The sequence below is a fragment of the Chiroxiphia lanceolata genome, chromosome 26 (assembly GCF_009829145.1).
Source record: "Chiroxiphia lanceolata isolate bChiLan1 chromosome 26, bChiLan1.pri, whole genome shotgun sequence".
Lineage (NCBI taxonomy): Eukaryota > Metazoa > Chordata > Aves > Passeriformes > Pipridae > Chiroxiphia > Chiroxiphia lanceolata.
The window spans coordinates 6424830-6446461 of NC_045662.1; the positions used below are offsets into that span (position 1 = coordinate 6424830).

Below are 21632 nucleotides of genomic sequence, written 5' to 3' on the forward strand. Positions count from 1 at the left end.
GTGTCACCCACCCCTGAGCTCCCAGTGCCACCCACCCCCGAGCTCCCGGGGTGTCCCTGCAGGAGGGGCCAGGGGCACAGGGCCCATGTGGGGCCCAGCAGCTGCCCCTGCAGCCCAGCCCAGCCCTCCTGGGCCAGTCCCAGGGGAGATTACATTTCTGGCTGTTTGCTGTGGGGAGGAGGGAGACAGAGCTTAGATTTAAAGTCCTGATCAGCTGAGCATGAACGTGGAAGATCAAAGGGTCACTCAGCACACAAGCTAAGCTTTCCCTCATTGTCCTTGAACAAAATTCCTCTCACTCCAAACTGTGGAGTAAAAAAATGCCTGCCTGTCTGCCTCCCACTCTATCCCCAAGAGCCACGGCTGAGTTTCACTGCTGGACAGTTTCTGCACTCCAATGTTTGGAGATGAAAAGCTCTAAAGAGCAGCAAGATAAATAAAACTGCAGTTTATTAAAAGAGCCTCAGAGATTATTCACCAGCCCAGCCAAGCTATTTCACAGTCTGGTCATGCCTGCAGTGAAAACAGTGGGAGTTTTGGGAACAGACACAAGCCCTGCTAAGAGTAAGGAGACATTATGAAATGGAGCTTTTCCCTAAGTCATGGCAAGGCAGGAAGCCTCTCCTACCGGTGTGAATCATCCAGAAAGCAGGAGAGCACTTCAAAGCAATCACCCCTGTCCACTGCCAGCCCTGGAACAGGGCATGGAAAGGGACACAGGGAGAGGAATCACTCAGTTATCCCCAAAGCAATTTAAAGCAGGAGCTGCAGCTCCAATCAAACCTGTTCCCTACCTGCTGCATCCTCCTCCTCCTCCTCCCACTGCTGGGACCCCACAGCTGCTCCTGGAAAACACACACAGCAGGGACAGAGGGATTATCCTCTTTAGGATCCCTCCCTCACACACAGAAGTTTGATTCCCAGTTTTCTTTGTGATTCCCAGTTTTATGAGTGCTGATGGTGCTGGGGGAACCCCCTGCCCAAGGGGCAGGAGCTGGGACTGGAGTGTTCACCAGGAATTGGGATGTACACTGGGAGATCCCACCTGGCTCATCCTAAGGGATGAACTTGTCTCTCCTCCCACGCACAAAGACATGGATTCAGGAATTAACCAACATCAGAGACTCAGGAGGATTTCCCAGAGTAACAGGGGCTGAAAAAATCAGATGCAAAACATGTAATAAAGGAAGAGTATCTTGCTTAGGAGAGGGTGTTAAAGGAAGCTTTATGTTTTCAGGAGAGGCAGAGCCCCTGGTTTCCCAGTTTGCAGCAATTAAAGCTCCAGTTCATGCACCAGCTCCTGCCTGGCAGCTCCCACAGCTCTGCCTCCCTCTCCTCCTCTGAATTCAGTGGGAGAAAGTACCAAAAACGTGCTACAGAAACAAAAACTTCACAGAGGGGCTGGATTTGGCACCAAAAAATATTATCCCCTTACAGGTCTGAGGCAACTCCAAGACAAACTCCCCTCCCAGAAGTGCTGCTGAGCTCTTCCAGAACGTGGAATTGCAGCTTTGGGAAGCACAGGTAACTCTGACTGTGGGTAACAACTGGCCCAGTGTAATTAGGAACAAACGCAGAGGCTGAAGGAAATCACCTACTTGGCTCACCCTGGAGCTCAGGGAGCCAGGAGTTCATATGGGAAGGAGCTTTTCTTTGCCATGAATAATTAGAAAAGCAGGAGTTTCAAAGGAAATCAGCAGTTCCAGCTGGCACAGCAGCCAAGGAACAGCCATTTTGCAGCACTTTCTAACAGGACACGAGTCCCACAGAGCACCAAGAGTGCTCACCCCAAGCTTTAATTATGTTTGCTCCAACTAAGATAATGTTTTTTTCCTAATTAGAGGCATAAACAGGGTTTTTCCCCCCCCCCCTCTAATTAGAGGTATAAAGGCCACTGATCACATCCCACAATTAAGTGGTGTAAAAGCCACAGCTCCCATTTTGTGATGTCTCCCATTCTCCAGCCAGCCCACAGTGACAACCTGCCCTCAGTTTGGTGGCTCTTTGGCTCCCTCAGCACTAAGGCTCAGAGCTCAGCGGGCTCCCAGGACCCTAAGGGAAGGAGGAAGCTGCCAGTGGGATGGATATTTGATCCTGGAGCGTGTCAGGCCATCCCAACAGTCACTCCATGGACCAAACTGCTTGGATTTCCTCTCCAAATGTTTTGCCCAGCTCTGGCTCCTATTTCCACCTTACTCTTTATCCTAAGGCTCCTTATTCCCCTGACCTTTGCTGCTCCTCCAAACACACTCCACCCTCCAGTCTGGGGTGACAGTTGCTTCTCTGTTCCCTTCCTCTGATTTTCACTTTGGATCCAAACAGGCACATCCCTAAATTATCCCTCCCCCACAGTGATTAGGGATCACTCTTTAATCAGCAAAGATAAATTCTCTGTACTCACATAGAACCTGTTTTTAACACCCCACAACCTCTTCCTGTGTCCAAGGCGTTCCTGCCAGCTGGAAGCTGAGCTCCAAAGGCTGGGAATGGTCGCCCAGAGTCGGATGGAGAAGAGCTGCCCATGGAAAGTGCCAAAAGGGATCAGGTTCCACCTTCCCTTCCCACTTCAGGGTCCTCCTGGGTGACAAATGTTTCCTACACCTGGGAGGGTTTGTGTCACCGGGCTGGGCAACGTGAGCAGAGTTCTCCTTCAGGAGCAGATTGGGTTGACTGGGAAGCAAGGAATTAACTCCAGTGCCAGGCAGCTGGAGAGCTCTGCCTAGACTGGAAGGAATGTATTAAAGGAGCAGACCACAAATCCAAAAAAATAACCCATTTTGGCAGGGACAGGGCGAGGGTGGCACAAAAATATCCCGCCTATCAATAGGCTTTATTCCTGCCAGGGCAAAATGTGCTTTTATTGGAGCTGTTTAATAATTAGATTATCCTATGAGACCCAGGGGACGGAGGGGACCAGGAAGTGGGGCCATAATCAGCTGGAACCAAGTGAAAAACCTCTGCTTTCAGCAAAAATCAGCCTGGATATTTTCCTTTTTTTTCCATCACAATTTAAAAGAGGAAAGATGTAGGCCAGGCTGGGCTGACCTTGCTCCTGATGCCAGGAAACACAGGCTCCACTTTGTGTCTGCTGCCAAAGCCCCAGGGAAGAGCCCGGGGATTCCGCTCGGGCCCGGGGATTCCGCTCGGGACCACGGATTCTGCTCGGGACCACGGATTCTGCTCGGGACCACGGATTCCGCTCGGGACCACGGATTCCGCTCGGGACCACGGATTCTGCTCGGGACCACGGATTCCGCTCGGGACCACGGATTCCGCTCGGGACCACGGATTCCGCTCGGGACCACGGATTCTGCTCGGGACCACGGATTCTGCTCGGGACCACAGATTCCGCTCGGGACCACGGATTCTGCTCGGGACCACGGATTCTGCTCGGGACCACGGATTCCGCTCGGGACCACGGATTCTGCTCGGGACCACGGATTCCGCTCGGGACCACGGATTCTGCTCGGGACCACGGATTCCGCTCGGGACCACGGATTCCGCTCGGGACCACGGATTCCGCTCGGGACCACGGATTCCGCTCGGGACCACGGATTCCGCTCGGGACCACGGATTCCGCTCGGGACCACGGATTCCGCTCGGGACCACGGATTCCGCTCGGGACCACGGATTCTGCTCGGGCCCGGGGAACACCCCAAGCCACCCACCCACAGCTGGTGCTGTCTGCAGACCTGCAGGGCCAGGATTCCCCACTCAGGAATTTGTTTAGGCTCAGCTCAGTGTCCACTCAGCTCTAAAATAAAATAAACCCACCCCTCCCTCCAAACTCATCCTCCTGATGTGCTGCAGCTCAGTAATAGTTTTCTTTAATGCAAAAGTAGAAAATACAAAGTCATTCTGCAGATGAAGCCCCGTTTCAGCAGCACAGAGTGTGGACTAAATACATTTGCTGCTCTTGGGCTGGTTTCTGAAGTGTCCCAAGGCCACTGGAGAGTTTTATGCAGAAGGGAAGAGTCAAAAATTTGGGTCAGGCTTGTTGCTGGTCCAGGCTCCACAGAATTCCCACTGCATTAAATCCTGGGCCTTGCAGCTCCTTCCTTTGGCTCCAAATCTGCACTGCCCTGTTTGCACATCACTCGCTGCACCAGGCCAGGAACTAAGTTCAGGCTGGTGACACAACAATTCAGGCTCCAGCCCTGCTCAGACCCAGCCTAACACGGATCAGGCTCTGCCCAAAAACCCAGCCAGCAAACAGCAGCCATTCCCAGTTATCCCCCAGGAAAAGTGCCCTTCTGGGAATAACCCAGCCCAGAGACATCAAACTGGACCAGGAACTCCTCAGTCTTCCCCAGAGATCCCTGGTGCTGCTCTGTCACCTGCACCTAAAGCCAGGCATTAAAATGATCAACCAGGAACCAAAGCAGAGGGAACCCACCTCTACTCACCTTCTGAAGATGGGGGAGTGAAAGCAGCAGCTACCCTGGATCTTCACATCTGGATATTTCCAGCTCTCCAGCTCCATCCCAACCTTTGGGTAACTCAACTCCCCAGAGCTGGGCTGAGATGGCACCTAAAAAACAAGTGAGATTTATTAAAATATAGCAATTCAGGTAATTTTTATGATGTGTTTTCATTCTATAGGGCTTCTCTCAGTTGCTTTAAATACACTTCAGTAAATTCACCCTGCAGGAAGAGATCACAGCAAACAACACACACAGAGTTACAGGGAATTATTCTAATTTATAAACATCATTTATAAAGCGACTGAGAAACCTCAGGGACTTTACAAATGTTTATTCTGCTTCCTAACAATTCCTTATTTATATCACCACTAACAGAAGTGATGGCAGCTCACTCCCTGCCAGGTCTCCAGAGCAAGTGAGGCCTGGAAAGGTTTCAGATCCCATGAGATCTTCAGGACCAAAAGATCTCTGATGAACCAGTGGCAATCTGGCACCTGCCTATATTTAAATAAAAGAGGATTTAAGAACCAAAAATCACTTTTGTGTCATTTTAAGATGAAACTCCATCAGATTTGCCAAACTTGGGGCGTCCTGTGCAGGGCCAGCAGTTGGACTTTATGATCCCTGTGGGTCCCTTCCAGCACAGGGATGTTTTGTGGCCCTACTCTTCTAAACTTTCTGGTTTAGCCTCAAAAAAATCCTACTTAAAATATTCTGAGAGTTTAAAAAAGTCTGTTTTAAGAACATCATTAAGAGGAGCTCAAACCCCAGGGGATCCCGGTGAGCAGCAGCTGCACCAGCTCTGCATCCTGCAGAAACTGCTCCCAAATTTCATTCCCTTCATCCACTGACATCTAGTGGTGGTGGCACCGTGGCAGAACCTCCAGCTGCTCCAGTTCCCCTTCCCTTTGTGCCTTTCCCAAGACAGACCTGCAGTTTCACCTCCAACAATTCCCAAGAAGGTTGGAAGGACCTCAAAGCTCATCCCCTTCCACCCCCTGCCGGGGGCACCTTCCATTGGATCAGGCTAGTTAGAAATTAGGCAGAATTCCTGCATTTATGGTTTTTTTTCAGTAGATTTGCAAATGAGTTCCCTGAAATGACCAGACTGGAGCTGTTCACACTCCCATTGTTCTCCTGGGCTCGACTTTAGAGCTGATTTGCAGCCAATGCTTCACATACCACACCAAGTGCTCCCCAGTTCCTCCCTGCTGGGATAAGAGCCGAGGGATTTCATCCCTTCTCCAGGTTTGCCCTTCAGCATTTCACAGGAGGCTGGACACACCTACGAGAAATGACAACCTGGAGTGAGAAAAGCAGCATCGCTTACACGACTAAGGATGACAAACCCTCCTGAGGATTAGGGGATTAAGCCTTGAGAAATTCATAATTCCTAAAGATAACCACAGCTGGAAAGAAATCATGTGTTTGACTAAATATCCTTTTTCTTTTTTTTTTCCCCAAGTCTTTACATAAAGCAATTTATTGTGGTTGACACACAGTGTTGTCACGTTAAAACACGAGTCCAGAGGAGGTGATGGAGCAATTCTGCTCTGGAGCCAGGCTGGGAGAGCTGGGGGGGTTCACATGGAGAAGGATCCAGGGAGACCTGAGAGCCCCTTCCAGGGCCTAAAGGGGCTCCAGGAGAGCTGGAGAGGGACTGGGGACAAGGAATGGAGGGACAGGACAAGGGGAACGGGTTTAAACTGAAAGAGAGTAGGATTAGATGGGACATTGGGAAGGAATTCCTCCCTGCGAGGGTGGTGAGGGCTGGGATGGGTTTCCCAGAGAAGCTGTGCCTGCCCCATCCCTGGAAGTGTCCAAGGGCATGTTGGAGCAACCTGGGACAGTGGAAGGTGTCCCCGGGGTGGAACTGGGTCTGTAAGGTCCCTCCCAACCCAAATCATTCCATGATTCTCCACAATTACTGACAAGTGAACTCGCCCCTCAGCCCGGCCCAGCCAGAGCCGCCACACGGCTCCTCAGAGACACCCGAGACAGAACCACACCGGCAAACCCCACCAAAAATCTCCCCCGCGCCAACATTTTGAGAGCAGGAAGCTCAATTAACGACAATTAACGATAATCCACCTCCCCCCGCGCGCGCCGCGGCCCCGCCCCAGCGCCCAGGCCCGGAACAGGCCCGTCCCTGAGGGGAGGCGGTGACAGGGCCGGGAACCCAACCGCTCCCCGCCCTCACCGCAGGGCCTTCCCCCCCCGCCCGGCCCCGGCAGCCCCGGGACTCACCGCCCTCCTCCGACCCTCGCCTCGCGGCCCCTCAGCCCGGCCCGGCCCCGCCGCTCCGCCTGCCCGAACCCAACATGGCGCCCCCCGGCAACACCGCCCGCCCCGCGCCGCGCCGGCTTCACGCCCTCACTCAAAATAGCCGCCGCCACTGCGCCCCGCGCCAAGAGCGCCCGGCCCGGATCAAAGATGGCGGCGCGCGGCTTCACTGCCGGCGGCGTCACGGTGATGCTTTGCCCGGCTCCAAGATGGCTCGCGGTCACGTGACGAGGGGTGTGGGCCGCGTCCCGGCGGAAACGTGAGGGACCGAGCAGGGAACGGCAGCTGGAAGCGGCGGGAGCGGGGCTGGCGCCGCCGGAGCAGACGTGCCGCAGGGCGGGAGACACGGCTGTCACCACGGAGCCCGCGAGCGCTAACACGGCGGCGGCCACCGCCGCCTCGCGGGCCGCGGGCGCCGGGGACCAGGCGAGCTCGCTGCCCCCGCCCAGGATGCAGCGCAGGAAGGTGAGCGCGGCCGGGGAGCGGGAGAGGCGGCTGGTGGGGGGTACCGACGAGCTTGGACCGCAGCTTTCTACCCTTCCCCAGCCCCTCCGCTGCCTCTCACGGGCACAAAACTGGGGGGAAAATAGCGGCCTTGAGCCCCCTGCGCCCGCCTCCCGCGCTCGCTGATTGGCTCCCGCACGGGCACGCCGCGCGCTGATTGGCCGCCTTGCCTGTCACTTATCGCCCCCAACGGCCACCGCTCCCCCACCTCCGCGCTGGCAGCGGGTTCCGCCCTTTGACGCTTCCGATTGGGCAGGCCGCCGTAGAGCTGGTCGCGTATTGGTTGGGCTGCAGTGCGGGGCTTGCCGCTGATTGGACTTCGCGGCTGTCAATCCGCCCCCAACGGTCACCTCCCCGCGCGTGCCCTGTCCCCCCTCCCATATCTAACTCCGCCCGCCCGGTTGATGTTGCCGTGGGAGCAAGCGTCGCGCTGATAGGCCGGCTCTACCGTCAGTCACGCGCGGCTGGCCCCGCCTTTTACGCTTCTTCGAGCCGCCACTGGCGGGTTCCCCCTTTCGCCCCTCCCGCTCGCGCTGCGATTGGCTGAGGCTGGAAGGGCTCCGCTGGGTGCAAAACAAAGCGGCGCGGGGGCCGCGCTCCCGCCACCGGCGCGAGGCCTCCCCCCCTCCCCTCATGGCGGCCGCCCTCCCCCGCTCTCCTCACAGCGCCCGCCATCGCCGTCCCCTCACGGCTGTGCCCCCACAGGAGTCCCGCCGGGGATTCCACCGTACCTTGAACGACATTCTGGTTGTCCCCTCAGCGCGTCGTGGTTTAAACCCAGGTGGAAATTAAGCACCGCGCTGCCGCTCCCCCCTTCCCCTCAGTGTTTACCATCCAGCTTCTAGGTTCATATAAAAGCAGTTTGATAATAAAAAACGAAGTAAAGTAAAATAATAGTGGTAAATAATAATAAAAAGGGGCAGCTTGAGGGACAAGATGAGCTGGACGCAGCACATGGAATAATCTGGGTTGGAAAGGAGCCACCAGGATGATCCAGCCCAACTCCTGGCCCTGCCCAGGACACCCCAACCCTTCCAGCTGAGGTGTCTGGGATGAGGTGGGAACCTTCCCCATGGGGGAAAAATAGATCATGGAGTCCCAGGTTGGAAAAGACCTCCAAGATCATCGAGTCCAACCTGTGACCCAACACCATTTTTTGCTTTAATAAAACCCCGTGCTCCTTGGGGATCAGTTTGCAAGAAGCTTCTTATTATTAAAGGCGCTGACGCTGCATATTTATTAAACCAATACATTTTTAGTTGAATTTACCTATCTAACGTCTCTTCCCACCCCTGGAAGTGTCCCAGCCGGGTCGGACGGGGCTTGGAGCAGCCTGGGATAGCTGAAGGTGTCCCTGGGATAGCTGAAGGTGTCCCTGGGATAGCTGAAGGTGTCCCTGGGATAGCTGAAGGTGTCCCTGGGATAGCTGAAGGTGTCCCTGGGTTAGCTGAAGGTGTCCCTGGGATAATTGAAGGTGTCCCTGGGATAGCTGAAGGTGTCCCTGGGATAGCTGAAGGTGTCCCTGGGATAGCTGAAGGTGTCCCTGGGATAGCTGAAGGTGTCCCTGGGTTAGCTGAAGGTGTCCCTGGGATAGCTGAAGGTGTCCCTGGGATAGCTGAAGGTGTCCCTGCCCGTGGCAGAGGGGTGGGAGCGGATGAGCTTTAAGCTCCTTCCAACCTAACCCATCCCGCGATCCCGTGAAATATTCCCTGCCATATCCAAGCCGAGGTGCTCCCTGCTGACGTGTGGGCTGTGCCGTTGCAGAGGAACGCGGGCAGCAGCTCGGATGGGACGGAGGACTCCGATTTTTCCACGGATCCCGAGCACACGGACAGCTCGGAGAGCGACGGCACGTCCCGGCGATCCGCCCGCGTGACGCGCTCCTCGGCCAGGCTCAGCCAGAGCTCCCAAGGTAAAGGTTCTCCTTCAAAAACCCAAAAGACATTCAGCCTCTTCAGCAAAGAAAAAAAAAGGCTCAGTGCACTCTGTGTTGTTTAGAACCTAAACGTGTAGGATTTAAACATAAACAGGAATTTATATTCATTTTTTTGGCTGTTATTAGCACAACAATAAGCACCTTTACATGCACATATTGTACAGATGGGGTTGTATAATCTAAAGGTGATGGAACCCAAAACATGAGTGTCCTCTGTTCCAAAGATAAAGCTGGCAAATTGTTAAGGGAAGGAGGAGTCAAACCCCATAATTCCACTGCCAGCTCTGCCTCATTTTTCTGAGAACTCTAAAAATCTCTTTTCCATTCCTTTGGTGCTGGAGCCAAGCGAGGGAGAGGGGGTTTAGTGGTGAAAGTTGGGTTTATTTCCTTTATTTGTTTGTTTGGGGGGAGATGTATTTTTGTGCTGTGCTGCCCCTGCTGTGCGACAGACGTTACCAAATATTGGCAGTTATTTTGTGTGCTCCTACTTTGGCACCCAGGCTGTAAAAGGAGACATGCAATGAGTCCACCTCCTCTTTTTTTAGTGTTAGTGTGGGCAGTTTTTGGCTGTTAGTTCATGTGTTGCCATCTGGCATCACGGGGAGGAAATGACAGCAGATAAAAACTCATTTCCATTGCTCCTTTTAGACACTTTGATTGAAAAAAAAAAGTGGTTTGTGACAAATTTTATTGCAGATAAGACATACATGTGTGTGATCATGTATTAGATCTTAAAAAGGAGAGGGAAGGTGTGTGTGGAATATCTGTGATATTCCTGGGTTAGGACAGCATTATTTTAATGCAAAATAATTGTTTTATATATATTCCCTGCCTGCTGCAGGGGTTGGAACTGGATGAGCTTTAAGGTCCCTTCCAACCCAAACCATTCCATGATTCTTATGGGCAGGGTAGGATCACAAACCCACACACAAATCCAAATCCCAGATCAGCTACAAATCCACATCAAATCCGGGTCCCAAATCCAGGTCCACAGCGGAAGCTTTTCCCAAGGCTTATCTAAACACTGATAGTTCTTATCTAAACTAACGGATCTTCAGCTTTCCAAAGGGAGCTGGTTGATAATTACTGGTTAATTAAGTGATTAAATCCCGAGAAAGCTGATGTAATTCCGGACTGCTCAGTGTGGGTGAAATCCCAGAGATTTTATCTGGGAAGGCCAGAGCGTGGTGAAAGTGGCAGGATGGAACTCTGCTCTTCCAGAGGTCTTCCTCCTCCTCCTCCTCTGGGGCAGGCTGTGGGGCCAGGCAGGATTTGGGGGCCTGGCAGGGTGTGGAGACCTGGCAGGGTTTGGGGGCCTGGCAGGGTGTGGGGCCGGGCAGGGTTTGGGGACCGGGCAGGGTTTGGGGACCGGGCAGGGTTTGGGGCCGGGTAGGGTGTGAGGCCGGGCAGGATTTGGGGCCAGGCAGGGTTTGGGGCCAGGCAGGGTTTGGGAGCCGGGCAGGGTGTGGGGCCGGGCAGGATTTGGGGGCTAGGCAGGCTGTGGGACCGGGTAGGGTGTGGGGCCAGGTAGGGTGTGGGGCTGGGCAGGATTTGGGGGCCAGGCAGGGTGTGGGGCTGGGCAGGCTGTGGGGCTGGGCAGGGTTTGCCTCTGGGCAGTCCCTGCTGGTTCTGGGGTGTAATTCCGCCGTTCCCTGGGCTCAGACTCCAGCCCGGTGCGGAACCCGGCGCCGTTCGGGGCGGAGGAGCCGGTGTACTCGACGCGCAGGGTGACCCGCAGCCAGCAGCAGCCCGCCCCCGTCACCCCCAAGAAGTACCCGCTGCGCCAGACCCGCTCCTCCGGCTCCGAGACAGAGCAGGTGGTGGATTTCTCGGACAGAGGTGGGTGCTGGGGAGAGCTCTGGGAAAAACCCTCCCCCAGGTATCCCCAGGGCTGGGGTTGGAGCAGCTCTGGGCTCCCTGTGTGTCTTTAAAAGCCTTTTCCCGGATTTGTGACATCCGTGTCCTTCGTTATCCGTGTCCTTCTCCAGACACTAAGAACGCAGCGGATCACGATGAGTCCCCGCCTCGCACTCCCACCGGGAACGCCCCTTCCTCGGAGTCGGACATCGACATCTCCAGCCCCAACGTGTCCCACGACGAGAGCATTGCCAAGGACATGTCCATGAAGGATTCCGGGAGCGACCTCTCCCACCGGCCCAAGCGCCGCCGCTTCCACGAGAGCTACAACTTCAACATGAAGTGTCCCACTCCTGGCTGTAACTCCTTAGGTAATTCCTACCTGGAGTGTCCCACTCCTGGCTGTAACTCCTTAGGTAATTCCTGCCTGGAGTGTCCCACTCCTGGCTGTAACTCCTTAGGTAATTCCTGCCTGGAGTGTCCCACTCCTGGCTGTAACTCCTTAGGTAATTCCTGCCTGGAGTGTCCCACTCCTGGCTGTAACTCCTTAGGTAATTCCTACCTGGAGTGTCCCACTCCTGGCTGTAACTCCTTAGGTAATTCCTGCCTGGAGTGTCCCACTCCTGGCTGTAACTCCTTAGGTAATTCCTACCTGGAGTGTCCCACTCCTGGCTGTAACTCCTTAGGTAATTCCTACCTGGAGTGTCCCACTCCTGGCTGTAACTCCTTAGGTAATTCCAACACAAACTGTCCCACTCCTGGTTTTGACTCTTCAGGTAATTCCAGCTCCAGGATCGATCCATTGGGCTTTGCATTCCTGCCGTGGTATTATTCCAAGTTGAGTTATACACCCTAAAAACCGTGGAGTTCATTAGGAGCAGGAATATTAAGGAGAAGTGGGATATGAAGCCTAAATGCAGGTGTATCTGCAGGGCTATTCCTGGAGGTGTTTTCTGCCTAGGAGTGATGGGGAATGACAGGATAAGGACCAAAATAGGAGGATGAGCCCAGGTGTGGGAGGAAAACGCAGAGTCTTGCAGGCAGGGAACTGATTTTTGCCAGAAATAGATTTCAGCCCCAAATTCCTGCTCCACCATACCTGGCTGCTTGCAGGGAGGGCAGCCTGAGAAAGGTTTTCCTTCCTTTTGCCACAAAGCAGGAAGTTTGCTCCTTCCATCCCACTGAGCCTGCTCGTGTGGGGGATCTGGGAGAGCTTTGAAACCTCTTCTTGATTATTTCTTACGAGTTGGGTTGTTTTTGTGCCCCTCTGCAGGACACCTGACCGGGAAGCACGAGAGACACTTCTCCATCTCGGGGTGCCCACTGTACCACAACCTCTCAGCAGATGAGTGCAAGGTGAGTGTCTGGCCTTGTTTTACCTTCTGGGGGATTTGTAGGACAAAAATGCCAAGGTTCAGAATTTTTGAACGGGAAGCAGAGCTGACACAGTGGACACAAAGCTGCTGTCTTTGGCCGTGAGGGAGCAGCATTTGTGTCTCAAACCCAGTTCAGAACATTCACCTGGAAGAGGAGAGGGATGACAAGAGTTTGCTGCAGCACTGACAGGTGAATTTTGGGTTCCAGGTGCGAGCCCAGAGCCGGGATAAGCAGATTGAGGAGCGGATGTTGGCCCACAGGCAGGATGACAACAACAGACACGCCACCAGGCACCAGGTAAAACTGGGAAAACCTCAGCTCCCGCTTCCCAGGATCCGTGGGTTTAACCTGACCTCCCTTCTCCACATCTGTCAGCTGTTGTCACCTCCAGTGTGTTTCAGCAAAGGCAGTTCCTTGTCCCCCTTCAGTGAGGCTGGAGCAGCCAGGGAGAGCAGCTCTGTCATACCAGAGGAGGCTGCAGCGTCCTCAGGAGGAGCTTTGATGTGCAGGATGAAAGAATTCCTGCAGAACTGTAAACTGCAGTTTGACTCTGACTAAACACAAAAGAACCAAACCAGGGGAATTACATTTTTCAGCTCCTGAGTGTTGGATTTGAGTCAAGATGAGTCAGCTCTGAGCTCTTCCCATGATTAAACATTCCATGAGGAGTGCTCCCTGTCTTGTGGGGCTGAGGTGCTCTGGCAAAGGCTGTGGTAGGAAGACAAATATCTTGCTTTACATACCTGTGTTGGGCCCTGTCATTAACAGAGGATTTGGTTCAGAGGCAGCAAACCCCATGAGATGAGAGCCAGGACACAGGTCCTTGGGGTGGGAATGGGAATGTTTGGAGTGGATGGAGCAGTGAAAGACCCCACCTCTGGTTTTTCAGGCCCCCACAGAGAGGCAGCTGCGATACAAGGAGAAGGTGGCTGAGCTCAGGAAGAAGAGGAACTCAGGACTGAGCAAGGAGCAAAAGGAAAAATACATGGTAAAAGCACTAACTTTGAATATTCCCTCCTTCCCCCCGGTCTGGAACAAAACCACTGAGCAGGAGTTTGGCTTTCCCAGTCATCCTGCAGCATTCCCAGCCAAAAAAGCTGCAAGATCCCACAGCTTGGTAGCAGCCTGGCAGCAGAAGTGTTGTTTGGTTGTTCCAGGAGCACAGGCAGACCTATGGCAACACCAGGGAACCTCTCCTGGAAAACCTGACCAGTGAGTACGACCTGGAGCTGTTCCGGAGGGCGCAGGCACGGGCATCCGAGGACCTGGTGAGACTGAGCTCCCAGCAAATACACCTCACATTTGTGGGAATGTGGAAGTTTCTGGGGTTTGTGGTACTTGTGCAGAGAAATGTGAGTTTTTAGAGCAGCTGCAGCCCAGCCAGGTCAGCACAGTGACACCAGGACAGCGTTTCAGTGCCGCTCATCCTGAGGCACTTCCTGCTGGAAGCACAGCTGGAGCTGAGTGCTGCAGGCAGGAATGCTGCAGTGCCACTCCACAGGTGTTTTTGGGGAAAGAGTAGGAACCTTCCCCTGCTGGAAGGGGGGCTGAGGGCTGGTGGCAACAGAAGCCACCTTGGCAGTGGCCAGTGACTGAAATGGAGCTCAAAACCTTGTGTTGCTGAAGCTCCTGAGGCGCTTCCCAAAGCCTTATTCCACCTCCAGAGAGGAACCAAAAGAGCCTTTGATCCTTTCCATTTACAGCTGTGTATCCGAGGCAGAGCATTAGGCTGTGTCCTATCCCTGTGGATCAGGATGCACACCCATGACAAGGATTTATCATCCATGACAAGACATCCACACCGAGACATGGGCTCAGAGGACTTGAATGACGTGATTTCCCTGAGGAAAACAGGTCCCTTTTCTTCTGTGCCTGCTTTTGATTTGGTTTTTTTTTCCCCTTCCCAGGAGAAGCTGAGGCTGCAGGGGCAGATCACCGAGGGCAGCAACATGATTAAAACCATTGCTTTTGGTCGTTACGAGCTGGACACGTGGTACCACTCCCCCTACCCCGAGGAGTACGCTCGGCTGGGCCGCCTCTACATGTGTGAGTTCTGCCTCAAGTACATGAAGAGCCAGACAATCCTGCGTAGGCACATGGTAAGGGCCAGGCCAGAGCTCCTTCCTTGAGTTTCAAGTCTGATTTTAGCTTGTAAAAGATTTAAACCGTGGCTGGTGGAGCTCAGTTGCTGTGGGAGGTGAGAAGGCTGTGGGTTTCCTGGTCTGTCAGCAGCTGCTGTAACTGTTTCTGTGCTTACAACAGGAGCAGCACCCTAATTTTGTCCTTCAAAGAGTAGTGACAGCCTAATTTTGTCCTTCAGACAGTAGTGACACCCTGATTTTGCTTTCCTGGCACAGGCAAAGTGTGTTTGGAAACATCCCCCGGGGGATGAGATCTACCGCAAGGGCTCCATCTCCGTGTTCGAAGTGGATGGGAAGAAGAACAAGGTAACAGGCTGGGACCCTCAGGAGTGTGGAGACAAGCTTTAAAATACAGCAGGCACTGCTCTTCCTGCAAGGGAACCAGGGTGCCCCTGGCCCTCTCTCCCCCAGTCTCAGGAGGGAGTCTGGGCTGTCCATTCTTTAGGAGTTTTGCTGCATTTTCACTGTGGTTGTTCCTCAGCCCTGTTGTGCCTCAGCAGTTCCATCTGCTTGGAGATGGGGGTGGAAATCCCTTTCTGAAAGTCAGTGGGGAGATTTCTGTGCTTGGCCTCCCTCAGCAGATTGTTCCTGCCCATCTCCCATTCCATGGGAATACTCAGTCAAATTTGGGTGAGGGTGGGAAGCAGCCTGACTGACTGGGGGTGACCCCCTTAGCCCTGCCCTGAATGGATCTCAAACTGCAGACTCAGCACCTCACTTGTGCCCTATCCAGTTTTGTCCAGCCTCGAAGGTTTCAGAGAAAGGGACAAAAAAGCAAATCCCAGAGGCTGGAAGCTGGGAGGAGGCTTTCCTAGTTGCCAGAGATGATTTTGGAGGATTGACACAGTAGAGAGACCCAACCTCTGCTCCCCTTCTCTGAGGGGGTGATGCTTTGGGCATTCAGGATCACAAACATCCACTCCCACTGGAAGCCAAGCTTTCCAAATGCCATCCCAAAGGGAATTGTCTCCTGGCCCAGCTGCTCTGTCATTTCTCAGATGGTTCAGGACTTTCTCATTACTTCCCATGTACAGTTTTATCTACACTTGGGATATTTTACTGGAATAAACACATGTATCCTGCTCCTTTGCCTCTAGATCTACTGCCAAAACTTGTGTCTGCTGGCAAAACTCTTCCTGGACCACAAAACACTGTATTATGATGTGGAACCCTTCCTCTTCTATGTCATGACAGAAGCTGACAACACTGGCTGTCACCTGATAGGATATTTCTCCAAGGTGAGTGGAAAACACACACACCTTCATTACCCACCTCACCAAAATGAGGTTTAGGACCCCAGTTACCAGCACTGAATCCAACCCCCTGAGTTTTTGCAGTCTCAGGGTTTGCTGTGGTGATGTCATGCAATGCACTTGTTCAGATACTTCAGCCAGAGAAATTCCATAGGTAGGAGAGTGCTCTGCCAAATTAAACTGTGTGGGTGAAGTCACCTGAGTCAGAAGTGAATAAAGAGCTAAAAATAAATGCTCTGAAATAAAACCTGCAGGATCTGATCCCATCCCTGGGAGTGTCCAAGGCCAGGTTGGAGCACCCTGGGCTGGTGGAAGGTGTCCCTGCCCACGGCAGGGGTGGCCCTGGAGGGGCTTTAAGGTCCCTTCCCACCCAACCCATTCCATGATTCCATGAGTCTACAGCTCCATGACCCAGGAGTTTGAAGCCATCTCAGGATTAAAACTGTGCAGCAAACACCCAGTTTAATGACTGGTACAGTCAGACACCTGACCAGGCTGGTGGCAGAAGGGGATCACGTTCCTGGCTGTCAGGCAGGTTCTGCTGCTGTCCCTCCTTTCCCTGATGTTGGACCAGTCGCTTGGGCTTGTTGGGATTATGGGATCCCCACTGTTTGCACACCCCTAGGCCTGTTCATCCTCCCTGCTCTTTGTTTTTCAGGAGAAGAATTCCTTCCTCAACTACAACGTCTCCTGCATCCTGACAATGCCTCAGTACATGAGACAAGGCTACGGCAAGATGCTCATCGACTTTAGTGAGTGGGGAGGGAAATTCTGGGGGATTCCACCAGCCAGTCTCACAGATCTGGTGGAGGTTCAGCGCTTTTCGTGGTTTGGGCAGTTTAAGGAGGTTGTTTTTGATGTTTTCAGGTTATTTGCTGTCTAAAGTAGAGGAGAAGGTGGGCTCTCCCGAGCGGCCCCTCTCCGACCTGGGGCTCATCAGCTACCGCAGCTACTGGAAGGAGGTTCTGCTGCGGTACCTGCACAACTTCCAGGGCAAGGAGATCTCCATCAAAGGTGAGCTTTGGAGCTGAATGAGCCTGGACTGGTCCACTGTGCATCCCCCTCAGCCACGAGGCGGGTGTTTGTGGAGCAGCACGTTCCTGGAGTCGGGAATGGCCCCTTCCCAGCGCTGCCACCACTGGGGATGAGTCAGTCTGCAGAGTTTTGAAAGCATGTGTTGGCTTCTTCTTTAAAACACATTTGTGAAAAGATTCAGCAGAGAGCTTTGTCTGCCTGTACGTTGGGGTGTTAATTTTAAAAAGAAAAATGGCTCCAATATTAAGAATATTTGGACTCTTAGTAGTCTGTTGGTGGCACCTGGGAGTGTGTGGCACTTCATAGGGTTATCAAGGTAGTCCTGAAAGGGCAGAACTACATCTTTCAGAGGATTGCACCTTATTAATATGAATCCTGACATTTATATCACTAAAGCAGTGCAGTGCTGGATGTACCTCCCCAGTCCATGCAGGGAATTTCCTGTCTCATTTCCAGAGGAGTTACACAAACCTCCCAGTTAAAACCCAGCAGTTTGGGGGCATTGTGGAGGGACTGATTCCTGTTTTAACAGAACTGCTGCTGTTTTGCAGAGATCAGCCAGGAGACTGCAGTGAACCCCGTGGACATCGTGAGCACCCTGCAGGCCCTTCAGATGCTCAAGTACTGGAAGGGAAAACACCTGGTCCTGAAAAGACAGGTAAGCTTGGGGAGGGTTATCCCTGTGATTTTATTTAGCTGGTAATTATGAGCTTGCTGAAATCAGGGTTTCCTTTGCTGGGTTTTTTCCAGCCTTCTCATTCCAGTGGGGGAGAACTGGGATTTCCAGACAAAATAGGACTTGGGTGTCCAACCTGATTGTTCAGCAGTGCAGAAATAACCTTTATTGCCCTGCCTTTGGTGTGTGGGATAACATTGCTCACTGTGAGTGGCTTTTTGTGGGAGCAATGGATCAGCATTCCCATCGTGGTCCTCACCATGGCTGCCCTTCACTGGGCACGTGGATGACATGGAATATCCTGAGCTGGGAGGGACACACAGGGATCATCCAGCCCAAGCCTTGGCCCTGCCCAGGACACCCTGGCTGTGCCCACTGCCCTGGGGCGGCTGGTCAGTGCCCAACCACCCTCTGGGGGAAGAACCTTTCCCCAAAATCCAGTCCAGACCTCCTCTGACATACAAGTGAATGGAATTAATGGAATCCTGAATGAGTCCTGTTTGTTCCCTCACCAGTGGTTTATAAATCCCTAAATTTGCCTGTTGTTTTCCCCTCCCTGGGACTTTGTCAGTGGGGTTGAAGGGCTTCTGGAAAGCTCTGTGGAGGAGTTGTTGTTGTTTTGGTGTTATTTTGAGAAGTGGGTGGGTGAGTCACCTTCAGATCTGTGGATTTGGGTTTGTGACATTGTGCAGGGGATAATTCCCTGCCTGGACCACGTGTTCTAACCTGCCCTGTCCTGCTGTCCCCCCAGGACCTGATTGATGAGTGGATAGCCAAAGAGGCCAAGAGATCCAACAGCAATAAGATCATGGATCCCAGCTGTTTGAAATGGACCCCTCCCAAGGGAACCTAAGTGTCCCTCTCTCCTGGAGCCAGTGACCCCCAGCAGTAGAAGTTCCCCCGGGATCTCTGTGTGTCCATTGCTGTTGTGGTGGGCTGGTGCAGTACCCCCAAACCCCAACACATCAGCTCCCCCTGGGACTGGCCTGGCCTGGATCGTTGTGCTCCCACAGTTCTGAGGAACTTTGTTGTCTCGGCCTCAATGAGGTTGCAAGGATTGGATCTGTAGGATTGGATCTGTAGGATTGGATCTGTAGGATTGGATCTGTACCGGACCCCCAGCAGCGCTGGCCCAGGAGCTCTGACACTGGTACTGTACCTGTCCAGCCACTGATCTCACCCTCCTGTTCCTGCTCCAGTGAGCTTGTGTCGTGTCCTGTGAGCCAGTTGTTCCTTCCCTCAGGTTCCTGGAGCTCTCAGCACTGCAGTGACTCCTGTGGCTTTTGGACAAGGTCAGATAACTGGGGAGGGTCTGGTTTTCCACTGAGCTGCAGTTACACCAACTGCAGTGTTTTAGCCAGTCCTGGTCCATCCCAGGCCTGAAAGAGTTTTGGTGGGATAATGTTCCACCTCTTCCAGCAGTTTTCCATAGGTCTTTTTGTAGTTAATGATGTACAGGCAGAACTTGCCTGTACCTGAGTGAGGTGCTGAGTGAAGGCTGAGGGTGTGAGAACACCCTGCTCTGAGATGTTCCCGTTATCCTGCAGCTCCCACATCTGCTGGAGAGACCCCTTCATTGTAATTCCTGTTCTTCCTCCTTTATCTCTTGGAGTTAGTGAGTCCCTTTACAAACAGTGTATTTAACTGGAGACACGTTTCCCAGAGCAATCCTCCTTGAACTGTGGCTCTCTCCGTATTGGAGAGGGTTATTTTTTCCCCTCTAGACTGAAGAAACAAAAACTTTGGACAGATTTTTGCTGGCCTTGTCCAAACAGCCACAGAAACTCCAGGAGTTGTTGGGTTGCCCAGGCTGTGCTCCAGGGAGCTGTGGGATGGGTCATCCTCTGGCAGTGCATCCTTGTTTCTCTTTGTAAAACAAACAGAAAAAAATAATAAGCTTTGACTTCCTCTCTCCCACCAGCACCACCAGAAGAAACTCTCCTGCAATGGCTTCCCAGTATAACCACTGTCCTTGTGCCACCTCTATGGCTCCAGTGTGACTAAAATCAGGGACAAGCTCGGGGTAGGGGCTGGGACCATCCCAGTGCTGATTTCATGGAACCTTCCGGTGCTTCCTCACGGAACAGGCTCTGACATGAAGCACTCGCAGTGTCCTGGCAGGTGGGAGCCATTCCCTGTTAACCACTGCCCCATCCTGGCCTGGAAGAGTTCTCTCTTGCTCCTCTGTTGGTTGTCTGTCCTGGAAAAAATTAAAAAAAAAAAAAAAGGAAAAGAAACTTCCTGCTCAGTCCCCAGCATGGACCTTGTGGGCATTACTGAACCTCCTGTCTGTGCCCTGCTCTGCACTGTCACTGACACAGATCCTGATGGGATATCCAGGGAATTAGACCCCTTGGGGAGTAGGGAAGAGGGCCATCCTCCTGCAGCAGCTGTTCCCTGTCCCCATGGTGTGGTAGAATGTGCTGTCCTGTTCCTGCTCCTCAATAAAGCATGTTCTCTGCTCCGCCCTGGGCTCGGGTTCCTGATTTTCCCACTGAGGGGAAGCTCATTCTGGAGCCCAAGGGGCTGATTTTCACCCCCTCCCTGGTGCTTTAAGGGTTGGGGCTGGAGCTGCCTCGGGGCTGAACCTTTCCAAAATATCCTCAATTTTTGATGGCTGTGCAGCTCCTTGTGCACAGGAGGAAACCGTGAGGAATATCTGGACGTTGCCAGATACTGGGAACTTAAATATTTGGGATTCTGTCCATCAACATGTTTCTGTGGATTCCACCCCTGTTCCAATGCTTCACCACCCCTTCCATGGAGATCTGGTATCCAACCTAAGCCTCCCCTGGCACAACTTGAGGCAGTTGTTGGTACAATAAGAGGTTTTTCCCACATTGGGACAAACTTGTTCCCTCTTTTCCTTCCCTGAGATCTCCCTGCCCCTCCAGGAGCTGCTCCGTGGGTGCTGCTCCTTCTCCCAGCTGGGCACTGACAGTTCTGGCTCCTCCTTTCTTGGTGGAATTGTTTGGGGCAGGATGTGGTTGTGTTGTGGAAGGAATAGGTGGTTGATATCCCTATAAAGAACAGGAGAGGGAAAGAGGGGGAAGCAGGAAGGAAAGGAAGCTAAATATGTCCAGTTACTTCAGTTGTTTCTATTGTGATGCCTGGGTGACTCTGAGCTTGGTTTAAACCCCTCTAAGACAGTCCCTCTGCCAGTAACTCCGCCCTCCTGGTGTTCCAAACCCATGGAAAGAGCTGGAACACCAACCTCTCGCACCAGCTCACAGGCCAGGGCAAAAGCAGCTCTATTTTTGGGAGCATCCCCTGTAATTAACTCTGCTTTTTGTCCCCTGCCCTGGGCCCACACGGCACAGAAACCACCCAGACCTGGGTCTGGCTCACGGCAAAGAGGGACACAACAAAAGGGAAAGAAAACATCCCCAGGAAACCAGTGGATCCCAGAGGCTCCTGTGAGTTTTCTACAATAGATTTCCAACTCCAAGAGCTGCTGGACTGGACCTGACACCCTTCCCCAGCACCACCAGTAAAGCCTGGGCTGAACAGGGGGGGAACACTCCTGGATTTGGGCCTGCTTTGCACACACAAACACGGGGGGGTTGGGAGGGGCCTTAAAGCCCATCCAGGGACACCTCCCACCAGCCCAGGCTGCTCCAGGTTCCATCCAACCCGGCCTTGGACACTTCCAGGGCTGGGGCAGCCACAGCTTCCCTGGGCAACCTGTGCCAGGGGCTCCCCCCCTCTGCCCTTCCCACATTCCTTCATTAACCCACTCCTGGGACACCCTTTGGGACACCCTTTCCCCTCCCTGACCCTGCTCGGGCAGGGAACTGGGAACAGGAAGCTCCAGCCCCGCTTCTCCCACCTCTGGAGCCACAGGGTGACCCCCTGGAGCAGCTGGAAGAGCAGGATGTCATGGAGCAGCTGGGAAGAGCAGGATGTCATGGAGCAGCTGGAAGAGCAGGATGTCATGGAGCAGCTGGAAGAGCAGGATGTCACCAAACCCTGGCTTTTGGCAAGTCCAGCGTGTTCCTCACGAGCCAACAGCGAGAGCCTTGTTTGCTTCCCACCCCACTGGGAGCTGTCCTTGCAGACCCTCCTTCCAGTGAGATAAATCACTTGCTGCTCCAGCCATCCTGTTTATTCCTTAGTGCTGGAACTGGACACCATCAACCCAAAGTT

The 21632-nt window shown here is 53.3% G+C and overlaps 1 protein-coding gene and 1 long non-coding RNA gene across 7 annotated transcripts; one reads left to right on the forward strand and one right to left on the reverse strand.

Annotated features, from left to right (window-relative positions):
• Positions 1 to 433: 433 nt before the first annotated feature.
• Positions 434 to 7362, reverse strand: LOC116798671. 6 transcript variants are annotated; one of them, XR_004360918.1, is made up of 6 exons: positions 6672 to 6728; positions 5607 to 5709; positions 4407 to 4531; positions 2402 to 2515; positions 1046 to 1153; positions 434 to 845 (listed from the first exon to the last, which is right to left on the reverse strand). It is a non-coding gene; the product is annotated as an uncharacterized LOC116798671 (long non-coding RNA). The 6 variants fall into 6 exon arrangements; XR_004360919.1 differs by lacking the exon at positions 2402 to 2515; XR_004360921.1 differs by lacking the exon at positions 1046 to 1153.
• LOC116798664 (histone acetyltransferase KAT7) lies at positions 6918 to 19952 on the forward strand. Its single transcript, XM_032711235.1, has 15 exons — positions 6918 to 7172; positions 8976 to 9123; positions 10810 to 10986; positions 11136 to 11375; positions 12278 to 12360; positions 12589 to 12678; positions 13271 to 13369; positions 13539 to 13649; positions 14289 to 14480; positions 14739 to 14828; positions 15620 to 15760; positions 16434 to 16527; positions 16643 to 16789; positions 17362 to 17468; positions 18238 to 19952. The coding sequence occupies exons 1-15, from the start codon at positions 7158 to 7160 to the stop codon at positions 18337 to 18339; spliced, it is 1836 nt and encodes a 611-aa protein (XP_032567126.1). The 5' UTR covers positions 6918 to 7157; the 3' UTR covers positions 18340 to 19952.
• The last annotated feature ends 1680 nt before the right edge of the window (positions 19953 to 21632 follow it).